This window comes from Oncorhynchus clarkii, chromosome 4 (genome assembly GCF_045791955.1).
Source record: "Oncorhynchus clarkii lewisi isolate Uvic-CL-2024 chromosome 4, UVic_Ocla_1.0, whole genome shotgun sequence".
Classification (NCBI taxonomy): domain Eukaryota; kingdom Metazoa; phylum Chordata; class Actinopteri; order Salmoniformes; family Salmonidae; genus Oncorhynchus; species Oncorhynchus clarkii.
Genome location: NC_092150.1, coordinates 9,319,284 through 9,335,508, shown reverse-complemented (window position 1 = coordinate 9,335,508; position 16,225 = coordinate 9,319,284). Strand labels below are relative to the sequence as shown.

Here is a 16,225-nt window from a genome sequence, read left to right as displayed (position 1 = left end):
CCCACATCACTATAGTCCACCCTAACCCCTACCTTCACCCACATCACTATAGTCCACCCTAACCCCTACCGTCACCCACATCACTATAGTCCACCCTAACCCCTACCTTCACCCACATCACTATAGTCCACCCTAACCCCTACCTTCAACCACATCACTATAGTCCACCCTAACCCCTACCTTCACCCACATCACTATATTCCACCCTAACCCCTACCTTCACCCACATCACTATAGTCCACCCTAACCCCTACCTTCACCCACATCACTATAGTCCACCCTAACCCCTACCTTCACCCACATCACTATAGTCCACCCTAACCCCTACCGTCACCCACATCACTATAGTCTACCCTAAACCCTACCTTCACCCACATCACTATAGTCCACCCTAACCCCTACCTTCACCCACATGTCACTATAGTCCACCCTAACCCCTACCTTCACCCACATCACTATAGTCCACCCTAACCCCTACCTTCACCCACATCACTATAGTCTACCCTAACCCCTACCTTCACCCACATCACTATAGTCCACCCTAACCCCTACCGTCACCCACATCACTATAGTCCACCCTAACGCCTACCGTCACCCACATCACTATAGTCCACCCTAACCCCTACCTTCACCCACATCACTATAGTCCACACTAACCCCTACCTTCACCCACATCACTATAGTCCACCCTAACCCCTACCTTCACCCACATCACTATAGTCCACCCAAACCCCTACCGTCACCCACATCACTATAGTCCACCCTAACCCCTACCTTCACCCACATCACTATAGTCTACCCTAACCCCTACCTTCACCCACATCACTATAGTCCACCCTAACCCCTACCTTCACCCACATCACTATAGTCCACCCTAACCCCTACCTTCACCCATGTCACTATAGTCCACCCTATCCCCTACCTTCACCCACGTCACTATAGTCCACCCTAACCCCTACCTTCACCCACATCACTATAGTCCACCCTAACCCCTACCTTCACCCACATCGCTATAGTCCACCCTAACCCCTACCTTCACCCATCACTATAGTCCACCCTATCCCCTACCATCACCCACATCACTATAGTCCACCCTAACCCCTACCTTCACCCACATCACTATAGTCCACCCTAACCCCTACCTTCACCCACATCACTATAGTCCACCCTAACCCCTACCTTCACCCACATCACTATAGTCCACCCTAACCCCTACCTCTTCTATTGGCTCATCGTCATTGCCCTAACCCTTCCTTCACCTCTTCTATTGGCCCATTGTCATTGCCCTAACCCCTCCTTCACCTCTTCTATATGCCCATTGTCATTGCCCTCCTTTCTTGTCCCTCCTTCCACTTTATGCTGATTATCAGAGAAATCTGATGGGCGTAATCCAGTGTGACGACACTAATCCCCAAGTTAACAATCACAGGGCCCCGCCGTCCTGCTCCACACACTGACTCCTGTGACTTTCGGCAGCGCCCGGTCTCTTCCATCCCCAGGTAAGGCTCTACCTCTTCCCCTACCACGGAGCCGCCGATGTGGGGTACCAACTGTGACCCGTCTCCCTGACACCTAGGGGGTGGTGCATTCCAAACCCTGCTGGGCTTTTGGCAGTTCTGATGGACCCAGTGGAGTGTTGCCACCCAGTGGAGCCCAGATGAGGAAGTTTCTTTGCTCAGAGGAAGAAGTAAAAATGGATTGGTGTTGCATTAAATCTTCCTCTCATATTTTACAAGGCAGAACAGTGCCTTGTCTGCAGGTTCGATTGTTGAAAGCTGACGGTTAAATCTGATAAACAGTAGAGCTTTGAATACTTTGTGGTTGATCGTGCATATCTCAACGTGGACAGGTGGGAATGTTTTAGCTTCCTTGTTGTGCCTGATTGAGGACCTGGGAATCCACTGCCTGTAGCTCTGACTAACGATGCATCTGAGTCCAGTGCTTTCAGAGCTTTGGAAGCGGAGCCCTCTAGTTGACTCAGTCACAAATCCAGGGAAGCTTTGGCTGCATGTGAAGCTCATTCACAAATCCAGGGAAGCATTGGCTGCATGTGAATCTCAGGATGATTTTAATAATAGCTTTGTCTATCTGAATGGACTAGATCAATTGCACACTTTGACTGGTTTTCAGACTTTTTTGCCTGACACTGTTCATACAACAACTGTGCTACAGAGTCAGTGATATCATGATCGAGTCTGGTGTTATATTAGATACAGCCTGCTAGCTATATAAAGAGTCTAGTGTTGTATTAGATACAGCCTGCTAGCTATATATAGAGTCTGGTGTTGTATTAGATACAGCCTGCTAGCTATATAAAGAGTCTGGTGTTATATTAGATACAGCCTGCTAGCTATATATAGAGTCTGGTGTTGTATTAGATACAGCCTGCTATATAAAGAGTCTGGTGTTGTATTAGATACAGCCTGCTATATATAGAGTCTAGTGTTATATTAGATACAGCCTGCTAGCTATATATAGAGTCTGGTGTTGTATTAGATACAGCCTGCTAGCTATATATAGAGTCTGGTGTTGTATTAGATACAGCCTGCTATATAAATAGTCTAGTGTTGTATTAGATACAGCCTGCTATATATAGAGTCTGGTGTTGTATTAGATACAGCCTGCTATATATAGAGTCTGGTGTTGTATTAGATACAGCCTGCTATATATAGAGTCTGGTGTTGTATTAGATACAGCCTGCTATATATAGAGTATGGTGTTGTATTAGATACAGCCTGCTAGCTATATAAAGAGTCTGGTGTTGTATTAGATACAGCCTGCTAGTTATATATAGAGTCTAGTGTTGTATTAGATACAGCCTGCTATATAAAGAGTATGGTGTTGTATTAGATACAGCCTGCTAGCTATATATAGAGTCTGGTGTTGTATTAGATACAGCCTGCTATATATAGAGTCTGGTGTTGTATTAGATACAGCCTGCTAGCTATATATAGAGTCTGGTGTTGTATTAGATACAGCCTGCTATATATAGAGTATGGTGTTGTATTAGATACAGCCTGCTAGCTATATATAGAGTCTGGTGTTGTATTAGATACAGCCTGCTAGCTATATAAAGAGTCTGGTGTTGTATTAGATACAGCCTGCTATATATAGAGTCTGGTGTTGTATTAGATACAGCCTGCTATATATAGAGTTTGGTGTTGTATTAGATACAGCCTGCTATATATAGAGTCTAGTGTTGTATTAGATACAGCCTGCTAGCTATATAAAGAGTCTGGTGTTGTATTAGATACAGCCTGCTATATATAGAGTCTATTGTTGTATTAGATACAGCCTGCTAGCTATATATAGAGTCTATTGTTGTATTAGATACAGCCTGCTAGCTATATATAGAGTCTATTGTTGTATTAGATACAGCCTGCTAGCTATATATAGAGTCTATTGTTGTATTAGATACAGCCTGCTATATATAGAGTCTGGTGTTGTATTAGATACAGCCTGCTATATATAGAGTATGGTGTTGTATTAGATACAGCCTGCTATATATAGAGTATGGTGTTGTATTAGATACAGCCTGCTAGCTATATATAGAGTTTGGTGTTGTATTAGATACAGCCTGCTATATATAGAGTATGGTGTTGTATTAGATACAGCCTGCTAGCTATATATAGAGTCTGGTGTTGTATTAGATACAGCCTGCTAGCTATATAAAGAGTCTGGTGTTGTATTAGATACAGCCTGCTATATATAGAGTCTGGTGTTGTATTAGATACAGCCTGCTATATATAGAGTCTGGTGTTGTATTAGATACAGCCTGCTATATATAGAGTATGGTGTTGTATTAGATACAGCCTGCTATCTATATAAAGAGTCTGGTGTTGTATTAGATACAGCCTGCTAGCTATATATAGAGTCTGGTGTTGTATTAGATACAGCCTGCTATATATAGAGTCTGGTGTTGTATTAGATACAGCCTGCTAGCTATATATAGAGTCTGGTGTTGTATTAGATACAGCCTGCTAGCTATATATAGAGTCTGGTGTTGTATTAGATACAGCCTGCTAGCTATATATAGAGTCTGGTGTTGTATTAGATACAGCCTGCTAGCTATATATAGAGTCTGGTGTTGTATTAGATACAGCCTGCTAGCTATATATAGAGTATATTGTTGTATTAGATACAGCCTGCTAGCTATATATAGAGTATATTGTTGTATTAGATACAGCCTGCTATATATAGAGTCTGGTGTTGTATTAGATACAGCCTGCTAAATATATAAATAGTCTGGTGTTGTATTAGATACAGCCTGCTATATATAGAGTCTGGTGTTGTATTAGATACAGCCTGCTAGCTATATAAATAGTCTGGTGTTGTATTAGATACAGCCTGCTATATATAGAGTCTGGTGTTGTATTAGATACAGCCTGCTATATATAGAGTATGGTGTTGTATTAGATTACAGCTTGCTATCTATATAAAGAGTCTGGTGTTGTATTAGATACAGCCTGCTAGCTATATATAGAGTCTGGTGTTGTATTAGATACAGCCTGCTATATATAGAGTCTGGTGTTGTATTAGATACAGCCTGCTAGCTATATATAGAGTCTGGTGTTGTATTAGATACAGCCTGCTAGCTATATATAGAGTCTGGTGTTGTATTAGATACAGCCTGCTAGCTATATATAGAGTCTGGTGTTGTATTAGATACAGCCTGCTAGCTATATATAGAGTCTGGTGTTGTATTAGATACAGCCTGCTAGCTATATAAAGAGTCTGGTGTTATATTAGATACAGCCTGCTATATAAATAGTCTGGTGTTGTATTAGATACAGCCTGCTAGCTATATATAGAGTCTAGTGTTGTATTAGATACAGCCTGCTAGCTATATATAGAGTCTGGTGTTGTATTAGATACAGCCTGCTAGCTATATAAATAGTCTGGTGTTGTATTAGATACAGCCTGCTATATATAGAGTCTGGTGTTGTATTAGATACAGCCTGCTAGCTATATATAGAGTCTGGTGTTGTATTAGATACAGCCTGCTAGCTATATATAGAGTCTGGTGTTGTATTAGATACAGCCTGCTAGCTATATAAAGAGTCTGGTGTTATATTAGATACAGCCTGCTATATATAGAGTCTGGTGTTGTATTAGATACAGCCTGCTATATATAGAGTCTGGTGTTGTATTAGATACAGCCTGCTATATATAGAGTCTGGTGTTGTATTAGATACAGCCTGCTAGCTATATATAGAGTATGGTGTTGTATTAGATACAGCCTGCTAGCTATATAAAGAGTCTGGTGTTGTATTAGATACAGCCTGCTAGTTATATATAGAGTCTAGTGTTGTATTAGATACAGCCTGCTATATATAGAGTATGGTGTTGTATTAGATACAGCCTGCTAGCTATATATAGAGTCTGGTGTTGTATTAGATACAGCCTGCTATATATAGAGTCTGGTGTTGTATTAGATACAGCCTGCTATATATAGAGTCTGGTGTTGTATTAGATACAGCCTGCTATATATAGAGTATGGTGTTGTATTAGATACAGCCTGCTAGCTATATAAAGAGTCTGGTGTTGTATTAGATACAGCCTGCTAGCTATATATAGAGTCTAGTGTTGTATTAGATACAGCCTGCTATATATAGAGTCTGGTGTTGTATTAGATACAGCCTGCTAGCTATATATAGAGTCTGGTGTTGTATTAGATACAGCCTGCTATATATAGAGTATGGTTTTGTATTAGATACAGCCTGCTAGCTATATATAGAGTCTGGTGTTGTATTAGATACAGCCTGCTATATATAGAGTATGGTGTTGTATTAGATACAGCCTGCTAGCTATATATAGAGTCTGGTGTTGTATTAGATACAGCCTGCTAGCTATATATAGAGTCTATTGTTGTATTAGATACAGCCTGCTAGCTATATATAGAGTCTATTGTTGTATTAGATACAGCCTGCTATATATAGAGTCTGGTGTTGTATTAGATACAGCCTGCTAGCTATATATAGAGTTTGGTGTTGTATTAGATACAGCCTGCTATATATAGAGTATGGTGTTGTATTAGATACAGCCTGCTAGCTATATATAGAGTCTGGTGTTGTATTAGATACAGCCTGCTAGCTATATATAGAGTTTGGTGTTGTATTAGATACAGCCTGCTATATATAGAGTATGGTGTTGTATTAGATACAGCCTGCTATCTATATAAAGAGTCTGGTGTTGTATTAGATACAGCCTGCTAGCTATATATAGAGTCTGGTGTTGTATTAGATACAGCCTGCTATATATAGAGTCTGGTGTTGTATTAGATACAGCCTGCTAGCTATATATAGAGTCTGGTGTTGTATTAGATACAGCCTGCTAGCTATATATAGAGTCTGGTGTTGTATTAGATACAGCCTGCTAGCTATATATAGAGTCTGGTGTTGTATTAGATACAGCCTGCTAGCTATATATAGAGTCTGGTGTTGTATTAGATACAGCCTGCTAGCTATATAAAGAGTCTGGTGTTATATTAGATACAGCCTGCTATATAAATAGTCTGGTGTTGTATTAGATACAGCCTGCTAGCTATATATAGAGTCTAGTGTTGTATTAGATACAGCCTGCTAGCTATATATAGAGTCTGGTGTTGTATTAGATACAGCCTGCTAGCTATATATAGAGTATATTGTTGTATTAGATACAGCCTGCTAGCTATATATAGAGTATATTGTTGTATTAGATACAGCCTGCTATATATAGAGTCTGGTGTTGTATTAGATACAGCCTGCTAAATATATAAATAGTCTGGTGTTGTATTAGATACAGCCTGCTATATATAGAGTCTGGTGTTGTATTAGATACAGCCTGCTAGCTATATAAATAGTCTGGTGTTGTATTAGATACAGCCTGCTATATATAGAGTCTGGTGTTGTATTAGATACAGCCTGCTATATATAGAGTATGGTGTTGTATTAGATTACAGCTTGCTATCTATATAAAGAGTCTGGTGTTGTATTAGATACAGCCTGCTAGCTATATATAGAGTCTGGTGTTGTATTAGATACAGCCTGCTATATATAGAGTCTGGTGTTGTATTAGATACAGCCTGCTAGCTATATATAGAGTCTGGTGTTGTATTAGATACAGCCTGCTAGCTATATATAGAGTCTGGTGTTGTATTAGATACAGCCTGCTAGCTATATATAGAGTCTGGTGTTGTATTAGATACAGCCTGCTAGCTATATATAGAGTCTGGTGTTGTATTAGATACAGCCTGCTAGCTATATAAAGAGTCTGGTGTTATATTAGATACAGCCTGCTATATAAATAGTCTGGTGTTGTATTAGATACAGCCTGCTAGCTATATATAGAGTCTAGTGTTGTATTAGATACAGCCTGCTAGCTATATATAGAGTCTGGTGTTGTATTAGATACAGCCTGCTAGCTATATAAATAGTCTGGTGTTGTATTAGATACAGCCTGCTATATATAGAGTCTGGTGTTGTATTAGATACAGCCTGCTAGCTATATATAGAGTCTGGTGTTGTATTAGATACAGCCTGCTAGCTATATATAGAGTCTGGTGTTGTATTAGATACAGCCTGCTAGCTATATAAAGAGTCTGGTGTTATATTAGATACAGCCTGCTATATATAGAGTCTGGTGTTGTATTAGATACAGCCTGCTATATATAGAGTCTGGTGTTGTATTAGATACAGCCTGCTATATATAGAGTCTGGTGTTGTATTAGATACAGCCTGCTAGCTATATATAGAGTATGGTGTTGTATTAGATACAGCCTGCTAGCTATATAAAGAGTCTGGTGTTGTATTAGATACAGCCTGCTAGTTATATATAGAGTCTAGTGTTGTATTAGATACAGCCTGCTATATATAGAGTATGGTGTTGTATTAGATACAGCCTGCTAGCTATATATAGAGTCTGGTGTTGTATTAGATACAGCCTGCTAGCTATATATAGAGTCTATTGTTGTATTAGATACAGCCTGCTAGCTATATATAGAGTCTATTGTTGTATTAGATACAGCCTGCTATATATAGAGTCTGGTGTTGTATTAGATACAGCCTGCTAGCTATATATAGAGTTTGGTGTTGTATTAGATACAGCCTGCTATATATAGAGTATGGTGTTGTATTAGATACAGCCTGCTAGCTATATATAGAGTCTGGTGTTGTATTAGATACAGCTTGCTAGCTATATAAAGAGTCTGGTGTTGTATTAGATACAGCCTGCTATATATAGAGTCTGGTGTTGTATTAGATACAGCCTGCTATATATAGAGTCTGGTGTTGTATTAGATACAGCCTGCTATATATAGAGTATGGTGTTGTATTAGATACAGCCTGCTATCTATATAAAGAGTCTGGTGTTGTATTAGATACAGCCTGCTAGCTATATATAGAGTCTGGTGTTGTATTAGATACAGCCTGCTATATATAGAGTCTGGTGTTGTATTAGATACAGCCTGCTAGCTATATATAGAGTCTGGTGTTGTATTAGATACAGCCTGCTAGCTATATATAGAGTCTGGTGTTGTATTAGATACAGCCTGCTAGCTATATATAGAGTCTGGTGTTGTATTAGATACAGCCTGCTAGCTATATAAATAGTCTGGTGTTGTATTAGATACAGCCTGCTATATATAGAGTCTGGTGTTGTAGTAGATACAGCCTGCTAGCTATATAAATAGTCTGGTGTTGTATTAGATACAGCCTGCTAGCTATATAAATAGTCTGGTGTTGTATTAGATACAGCCTGCTAGCTATATATAGAGTCTGGTGTTGTATTAGATACAGCCTGCTAGCTATATATAGAGTCTGGTGTTGTATTAGATACAGCCTGCTATATATAGAGTCTATTGTTGTATTAGATACAGCCTGCTATATATAGAGTCTGGTGTTGTATTAGATACAGCCTGCTATATATAGAGTCTGGTGTTGTATTAGATACAGCCTGCTAGCTATATATAGAGTCTGGTGTTGTATTAGATACAGCCTGCTAGCTATATAAAGAGTCTGGTGTTATATTAGATACAGCCTGCTATATAAATAGTCTGGTGTTGTATTAGATACAGCCTGCTATATATAGAGTCTATTGTTGTATTAGATACAGCCTGCTAGCTATATAAAGAATACACATCATTGTAAACAATGTAGTAAAACAGATAATGGACTGTGTGAATGTCATCACTGTTTCAAACAGGCCTGAGTCTCAAATGGCATCCAATTCACTACGTAGTGAGCTATTTCTGACCAAGTCCCATAAGGCTCTGGTCAAAAGTAGTGCACTATATAGGGAATATGGTGCCATTTGGGACACATAGAATGCGAAAACGTAGATACGTTTTGTTGGCAGCTGGATCAAAACATGTACTTCAGGGGAATAATCTTGAAATGGAGGTAACCTAAAAATAGAAGGAGAATGAGATGAAAAAAAGGTGTAGGAGCTGAAGTGTAACAAATGCTGAGGGGGTTGAGATGGAGCGTAAGCCTGGGGCACAATAAATTAATTGTTTTATTTTTTCAAGCTGTCCTGGAATCCAATGTTCTCCAACCGTGAATAATCAAATCCATCGTATTTTCCAGTGAGTACGTAGCGGCTCTAAACAACTGAAGAAATGGCTGTCGTGGTAAGTGCATCGAAGCTCCTCTCTTGGTGTGCAACAGGCTTACATGCCCCACTGCAATAATTCAAACACATTCAGTGGCGTTTTGTATTGCAGATCAATGTCAAAAGTATCAAGTCTGATGAATGTAGATACATGTTGAGCTTAAGAGTCAGTTCTGACACGTTCTGTTCAGGTGGTTATTTTTCATCCATTGCAGAGCAGAAACAATCTACCATCAAGGTCCTTAGGAGGATGCAATCCACAATAGATACGTGTTCTAGATATATATGTTCTTCCTTCGCGTTCCACATCATGGTTAGTCAAACAGCAGAAACAGAATGCCACTCAAAATGGCCGCCAGAAAAGCCCGGCCGCCAGGGAACGTTGACTTGAATGGGGATATTCGTTCTATAGATTGTGTTTCTAGGACTCCAACACCACATAACGTCCTGTGCCATGGACAATGGCAGTTCCACATTTCTCAGGCACATTAGCACTGGATGCCGTCAATCGCTAGCATTAACCCCTAATCACAGATCTCAGTCACAGGTTTACCAGGCTTTGCTGCGCTCATGTGAGGGAGATTAGCCAATGCTAACACTGAAGCCCATTGATGCAGGCCTCCTTTTGGATTGAGTTTTTGGGCGTATGCCCTGGATTAAACTAGGTTTAAACCTCATTTTTGTAAGGTAGCCTTGTGAGCAAATGGTGTTTTTGTTGGCAAGTCATGATTCTCATTATCCCTCCCCCCTCTCTACCCAGAGTGGAACGTTCCGTATGGTGTCAGAGGAGGAGCAGGCTCTCAGGGCCAAGCTGGAGCGCCTCACGGTCAAGGACCACGGTCCCGTGTTCGGACTCTGCGCCAAGTTGCCTGACCACACAGTGCAGAAGGTCTGTGGTCACTGTCTCGCACAAGCCTCACGTTGTAGATTCCCTTCACATCTTAAGCCTACCACAAACTCAAGTGCAACCACAAATCAAATCACATACGACTGGTGTAGACATTACAGTGAAATAATAACACGAGGAATAAAATTAAATACCAAAAAATGCGTAGCATTCTTCACGACTGTACAGGTGTGTGTGGACGATGTTAGGTCCTTAGTGATGTGGACACCAAGGAACTTGAAGCTCTCGACTCGCGCCACAACAGCCCTGTTGATGTTTATGGGGGCGTGCTCTGACCTCTTTCTCCTATAATCCACAATCAGCTCCTTTGTCTGACTGACCAAAGAGAGGTTGTTGAGAGGTTGTTGTCCTGGCACCACACTGCTAAGATTCTGACAGCGTACTGACAAGAACAGTCATGACAGCGTACTGACAAGAACAGTCATGACAGCGTACTGACAAGAACAGTCATGACAGCGTACTGACAAGAACAGTCATGACAGCGTACTGACAAGAACAGTCATGACAGCGTACTGATAAGAACAGTCATGACAGCGTACTGATCAGAACAGTCATGACAGCGTACTGACAAGAACAGTCATGACAGCGTACTGACAAGAACAGTCATGACAGCGTACTGACAAGAACAGTCATGACAGCGTACTGACAAGAACAGTCATGACAGCGTACTGACAAGAACAGTCATGACAGCGTACTGATCAGAACAGTCATGACAGCGTACTGATCAGAACAGTCATGACAGCGTACTGATCAGAACAGTCATGACAGCGTACTGATAAGAACAGTCATGACAGCGTACTGATCAGAACAGTCATGACAGCGTACTGACAAGAACAGTCATGACAGCGTACTGATATGAACAGTCATGACAGCGTACTGATAAGAACAGTCATGACAGCGTACTGACAAGAACAGTCATGACAGCGTACTGATCAGAACAGTCATGACAGCGTAGTGATCAGAACAGTCATGACAGCGTACTGATCAGAACAGTCATGACAGCGTACTGATCAGAACAGTCATGACAGCGTACTGACAAGAACAGTCATGACAGTATAATATGTAGATGCCACATGAACATGTAACACTATCCTCTGCACACAGTACAATGAATGTCCTAAAAATGGACGCTCTGGAAGCTGGAACTTCTCCAGTTCTGAGGTTTTAGACCTCATTCGGTTCTGGGGTTGTCGACCTCATCCGGTTCTAAAGGTTGTTTGTAGACCTCATCCAGTTCTGGGGGTGTAGACCTCATCCGGTACTGAGGTTGTAGACCTCATCCGGTTCTGGGGTTGTAGACCTCATCCGGTTCTGGGGTTGTAGACCTCATCCGGTTCTGGGGTTGTAGACCTCATCCGGTTCTGGGGTTGTAGACCTCATCCGGTACTGAGGTTGTAGACCTCATCCGGTTCTGGGGTTGTAGACCTCATCCGGTTCTGGGGTTGTAGACCTCATCCGGTTCTGGGGTTGTAGACCTCATCCGGTTTTGGGGTTGTAGACCTCATCCGGTTTTGGGGATGTAGACCTCATCCGGTTTTGGGGATGTAGACCTCATCCGGTTCTGAGGTTGTAGACCTCATCCTGTTCTGGGGTTGTAGACCTCATCCGGTACTGAGGTTGTAGACCTCATCCGGTTCTGGGGTTGTAGACCTCATCCGGTTCTGGGGTTGTAGACCTCATCCAGTTCTGGGGTTGTAGACCTCATCCGGTACTGAGGTTGTAGACCTCATCCGGTTCTGGGGTTGTAGACCTCATCCGGTTCTGGGGTTGTAGACCTCATTCGGTTCTGGGGTTGTAGACCTCATCCGGTTTTGGGGTTGTAGACCTCATCCGGTTTTGGGGATGTAGACCTCATCCGGTTTTGGGGATGTAGACCTCATCCGGTTCTGAGGTTGTAGACCTCATCCTGTTCTGAGGTTGACTGACTGATGCGTTGTTGGTTCCCTACAGGCCAAGGATGAGTTGAATGAGACAGACGAGAAGCGGGCGTTGGCGGTCAAGGAGCTGAGGGGAATTATCAAGGAGACGGCGGATGCTGGTGACGACCTGGCCAAGGGGGTGCTGGAAACCTTCGGAGAGAAGCCTGACGGCATGCTGGTCCGCTTCATCCGTGCCAGGAAATACGACGTGCCCCGAGCCTTTGACCTCATGAAGGGTGGGTCCCCACCAACTACTGTACTGTATGTAGTGCAGCGGTAAAGTTTTCTGTCTATTTCCTTAAAGCTGAGGTGATGTGTTAAAATTGTTTTATCTTCCAAATACAAATACATACATATTTTTTTACCTTTATTTAACTAGGTAAGTCAGTTAAGAACAAATTCTTATTTACAATGACAGCCTAGGAACAGTGGGTTAACTGCCTTGTTCAGGGGCAGAACGACAGGGTTTTACGTTGCCAGCTCAGGGATTCGATCTAGCAACCTTTGGGTTACTAGCCCAATGCTCTAACCACTAGGCTACCTGCCACCCCAATATGTTGCTGTATAGCCAAGTACTGTTGGAGTTGCCAAGGGAGCACAAAAATAATTGGTACCCGGCTTAAGTCAGCTATGCACATGATCATTTTGAACCTTGCCATTGGAAGGACATGTACAGTTTGATTAAACCCAACATATGTGTGTGTGGAAGTTCCTGTCTGCTTAAGTCATCCTGACTTGGCCAGAGTCGATCTGATATTGATGACCCTGTGTCCGTGTTCAGGTTATGTGCGCTTCAGGAGAGACTATCCTGAGCTGTTCGAGAACCTGACCCCCGAGGCTGTCCGCAGCACCATCGAGGCCGGCTACCCAGGCATCCTGTCCAGCAGAGACAAGTACGGCCGCATCGTGCTGCTCTTCAACATCGAGAACTGGGACTACGAAGAGATCACCTTCGACGAGGTGTCTAGCGGGGACCTGGGACAAGGCACCCATTTGAGATATATTGGTGGTCTCCACAAGGCACCCATCTGAGATATATTGGTGGTCCCCACAAGGCACCCATCTGAGATATATTGGTGGTCCCCACAAGGCACCCATCTGAGATATATTGGTGGTCCCCACAAGGCACCCATCTGAGATATATTGGTGGTCCCCACAAGGCACCCATCTGAGATATATTGGTGGTCCCCACAAGGCACCCATCTGAGATACATTGGTGGTCCCCACAAGGCACTAAAACATGACAGGAGCAATGTTTTCATAGACATACAGCAGCAATGGGAGATATTGATAAGTGTAATCAGGTGGACAAGCCCTTGATAATAATAACTTGAATTTAAATTGAAATATCTGTGGTTATCAAAAGGCCTAGCTCACGTTCAGTGAAGGAGGGGGAACGTGCTCAAAAAAAATATATATTTTACAACTCTAAATGCATTTGTGTAGACAAGTAAAAAGGGTGCTTGGAACCAAAAATAGATCACATAAAAATGTAAAATAAATAAAAAAGGCCAACAATCACTTGATTATGATTTTCAATAATAGAAGCTTTGTTTTAATTGTCTTTCTGGCCTGAAGCGTATGCCCTAGTGTGTGGTCTATTAAGTCATGTTGCTATGAAAGACAATTAAAACAAAGCTTCTATTAATGAAAATCATAATCAAGAGAGTGGTTTGTTATTTCTAAATTCTTCTGAAATGTTGACAACTGTGTGTATGTGTGTGTGTGTGTGTGTGTGTTGTGTGTGTGTGTGTGTGTGTGTGTGTGTGTGTGTGTTCACCAGATCCTCCGTGCCTACTGTGTAATCCTGGAGAAGTTGCTGGAGAACGAGGAGACTCAGATCAACGGATTCTGCATCATTGAGAACTTCAAGGGCTTCACCATGCAGCAGGCCTCCGGCATCAAACCCACTGAGCTCAAGAAGATGGTGGACATGTTGCAGGTCACTTTCACAAACCCATTCCGAGGGAATACTGAGCAGAACATTACCTTATTAGGATACAAAACAATGGATTTTTAATCCATTTAATCATTTTTAAACCAATGGATTGTCTTCCCAATGATGGCCTGAATTCTATTTTTATGGGCCTGAAAACTTGCACCATTGATGGTAGAGGTAGGATCTGATTCTACTCACGCAGCACATTCATTGACTCTCTGGTGAAAGTGGTCATTGCTGTTTTTAGAAATATCAGACAATCTGTTTGACCTACATGCGCTGAACTCTTTATGGCAAAGTTCAACTTTCCATTACTCGCGTGATAAGGATGCTTATGGCCATAGTGGTGGTGAGATCTGTAACTCTTCTGACCCTCTGTTCCACGTGTGTGTTTCAGGACTCCTTCCCTGCCCGTTTCAAAGCCGTCCATTTCATCCACCAGCCCTGGTACTTCACCACCACCTACAACGTGGTCAAGCCACTCATGAAGGGCAAGCTGCTGGAGAGAGTGAGTGAAACAGGCCCTGAGAGAGAACATGAAAGAATGAATGAATCCTTATGAGAGAGAGAGAGAGAGAGAGAGAGAGAGAGAGAGAGAGAGAGAGAGAGAGAGAGAGAGAGAGAGAGAGAGAGAGAGAGAGAGAGAGAGAGAGAGAGAGAGAGAGAGAGAGAGAGAGAGAGAGAGAGAGAGAGAGAGAGAGAGAGAGAGAGAGAGAGAGAGAGAGAGAGAGAGAGAGAGAGAGAGAGAGAGAGAGAGAGAGAGAGAGAGAGAGAGAGAGAGAGAGAGAGAGAGAGAGATGGGGAAAACATGGGATTTGATGGGGGAAATGTCTTATATCTCATGAGTAACACTATAAAACTATTTGAATCGACAACAAATAATGAAGTTGAATGGGATCCTAATCAACCGGTAATGGTAAATACACATTTTATTTGTATTTAAATAGGCAAGTCAGTTAAGAACAAATTCTTATTTACAATGACGGCCTAGGAACAGTGGGTTTAACTGCCTTGTTCAGGGGCAGAACGACAGACTTTTACATTGTCAGCGCGGGGATTCAATCAAGCAACCTTTCGGTTACTGGCCCAACGCTCTAACCACTAGGTTACCTGCCTTATGTAACTAAATAACAAGGTGAATGGGTTCTTAATCAACCGGTAATATACAGGTAACGGTAAATACATGAATACAAATAACAAATCATATTTGTTGAGAACATTTTAGTTCATAGGTCCAACATTCTGTCTGCCAATCAGGTGTTTGTCCACGGAGACGAGCTGGACAACTACTACAAGGAGTTTGACGCCGACATCCTGCCTTCCGAGTTCAACGGCAAGAACTCCAAATACGACGGCAAAGCCGTGGCAGCCAAGCTGTTCGACTGAACACGCCCTCCTCGCCATCCGCCTGAACACGCCCTCCTCACCATCCGCCTGAACACGCCCTCCTCGCCATCCGCCTGAACATGCCCTCCTCGCCATCCGCCTGAACACGCCCTCCTCGCCATCTGCCTGAACACGCCCTCCTCACCATCCGCCTGAACACGCCCTCCTCGCCATCCGCCTGAACACGCCCTCCTCGCCATCCGACTGAACACGCCCTCCTCGCCATCCGCCTGAACACGCCCTCCTCACCATCCGCCTGCACACGCCCTCCTCACCATCCGCCTGAACACGCCCTCCTCACCATCCGCCTGAACACGCCCTCCTCACCATCCGCCTGAACACGCCCTCCTCACCATCCGCCTGAACACGCCCTCCTCACCATCCGCCTGAACACGCCCTCCTCACCATCCGCCTGAACACGCCCTCCTCGCCATCCGCCTGAACATGCCCTCCTCACCATCCGACTGAACACGCCCTCCTCACCAT

The 16,225-nt window shown here is 42.8% G+C and overlaps 1 protein-coding gene across 1 annotated transcript; it reads left to right on the top strand.

The window, feature by feature from the left end:
* Positions 1 to 1,427: 1,427 nt before the first annotated feature.
* LOC139407552 (retinaldehyde-binding protein 1-like) lies at positions 1,428 to 16,225 on the top strand. The gene is made up of 8 exons (XM_071151375.1): positions 1,428 to 1,499; positions 9,564 to 9,607; positions 10,349 to 10,477; positions 12,446 to 12,650; positions 13,196 to 13,374; positions 14,198 to 14,356; positions 14,751 to 14,861; positions 15,611 to 16,225. Exons 2-8 carry the CDS (start codon positions 9,596 to 9,598, stop codon positions 15,737 to 15,739), a joined length of 924 nt encoding a protein of 307 aa, XP_071007476.1. The 5' UTR covers positions 1,428 to 1,499; positions 9,564 to 9,595; the 3' UTR covers positions 15,740 to 16,225.

Bases quoted from the DNA above. Each gene is read 5' to 3' on its own strand.
- LOC139407552 (XM_071151375.1), top strand. The intron at 10,478-12,445 runs GTCTGTGGTCAC...GGTTCCCTACAG, and splicing joins CTGACCACACAGTGCAGAAG to GCCAAGGATGAGTTGAATGA. The intron at 14,862-15,610 runs GTGAGTGAAACA...TCTGCCAATCAG, and splicing joins AGGGCAAGCTGCTGGAGAGA to GTGTTTGTCCACGGAGACGA.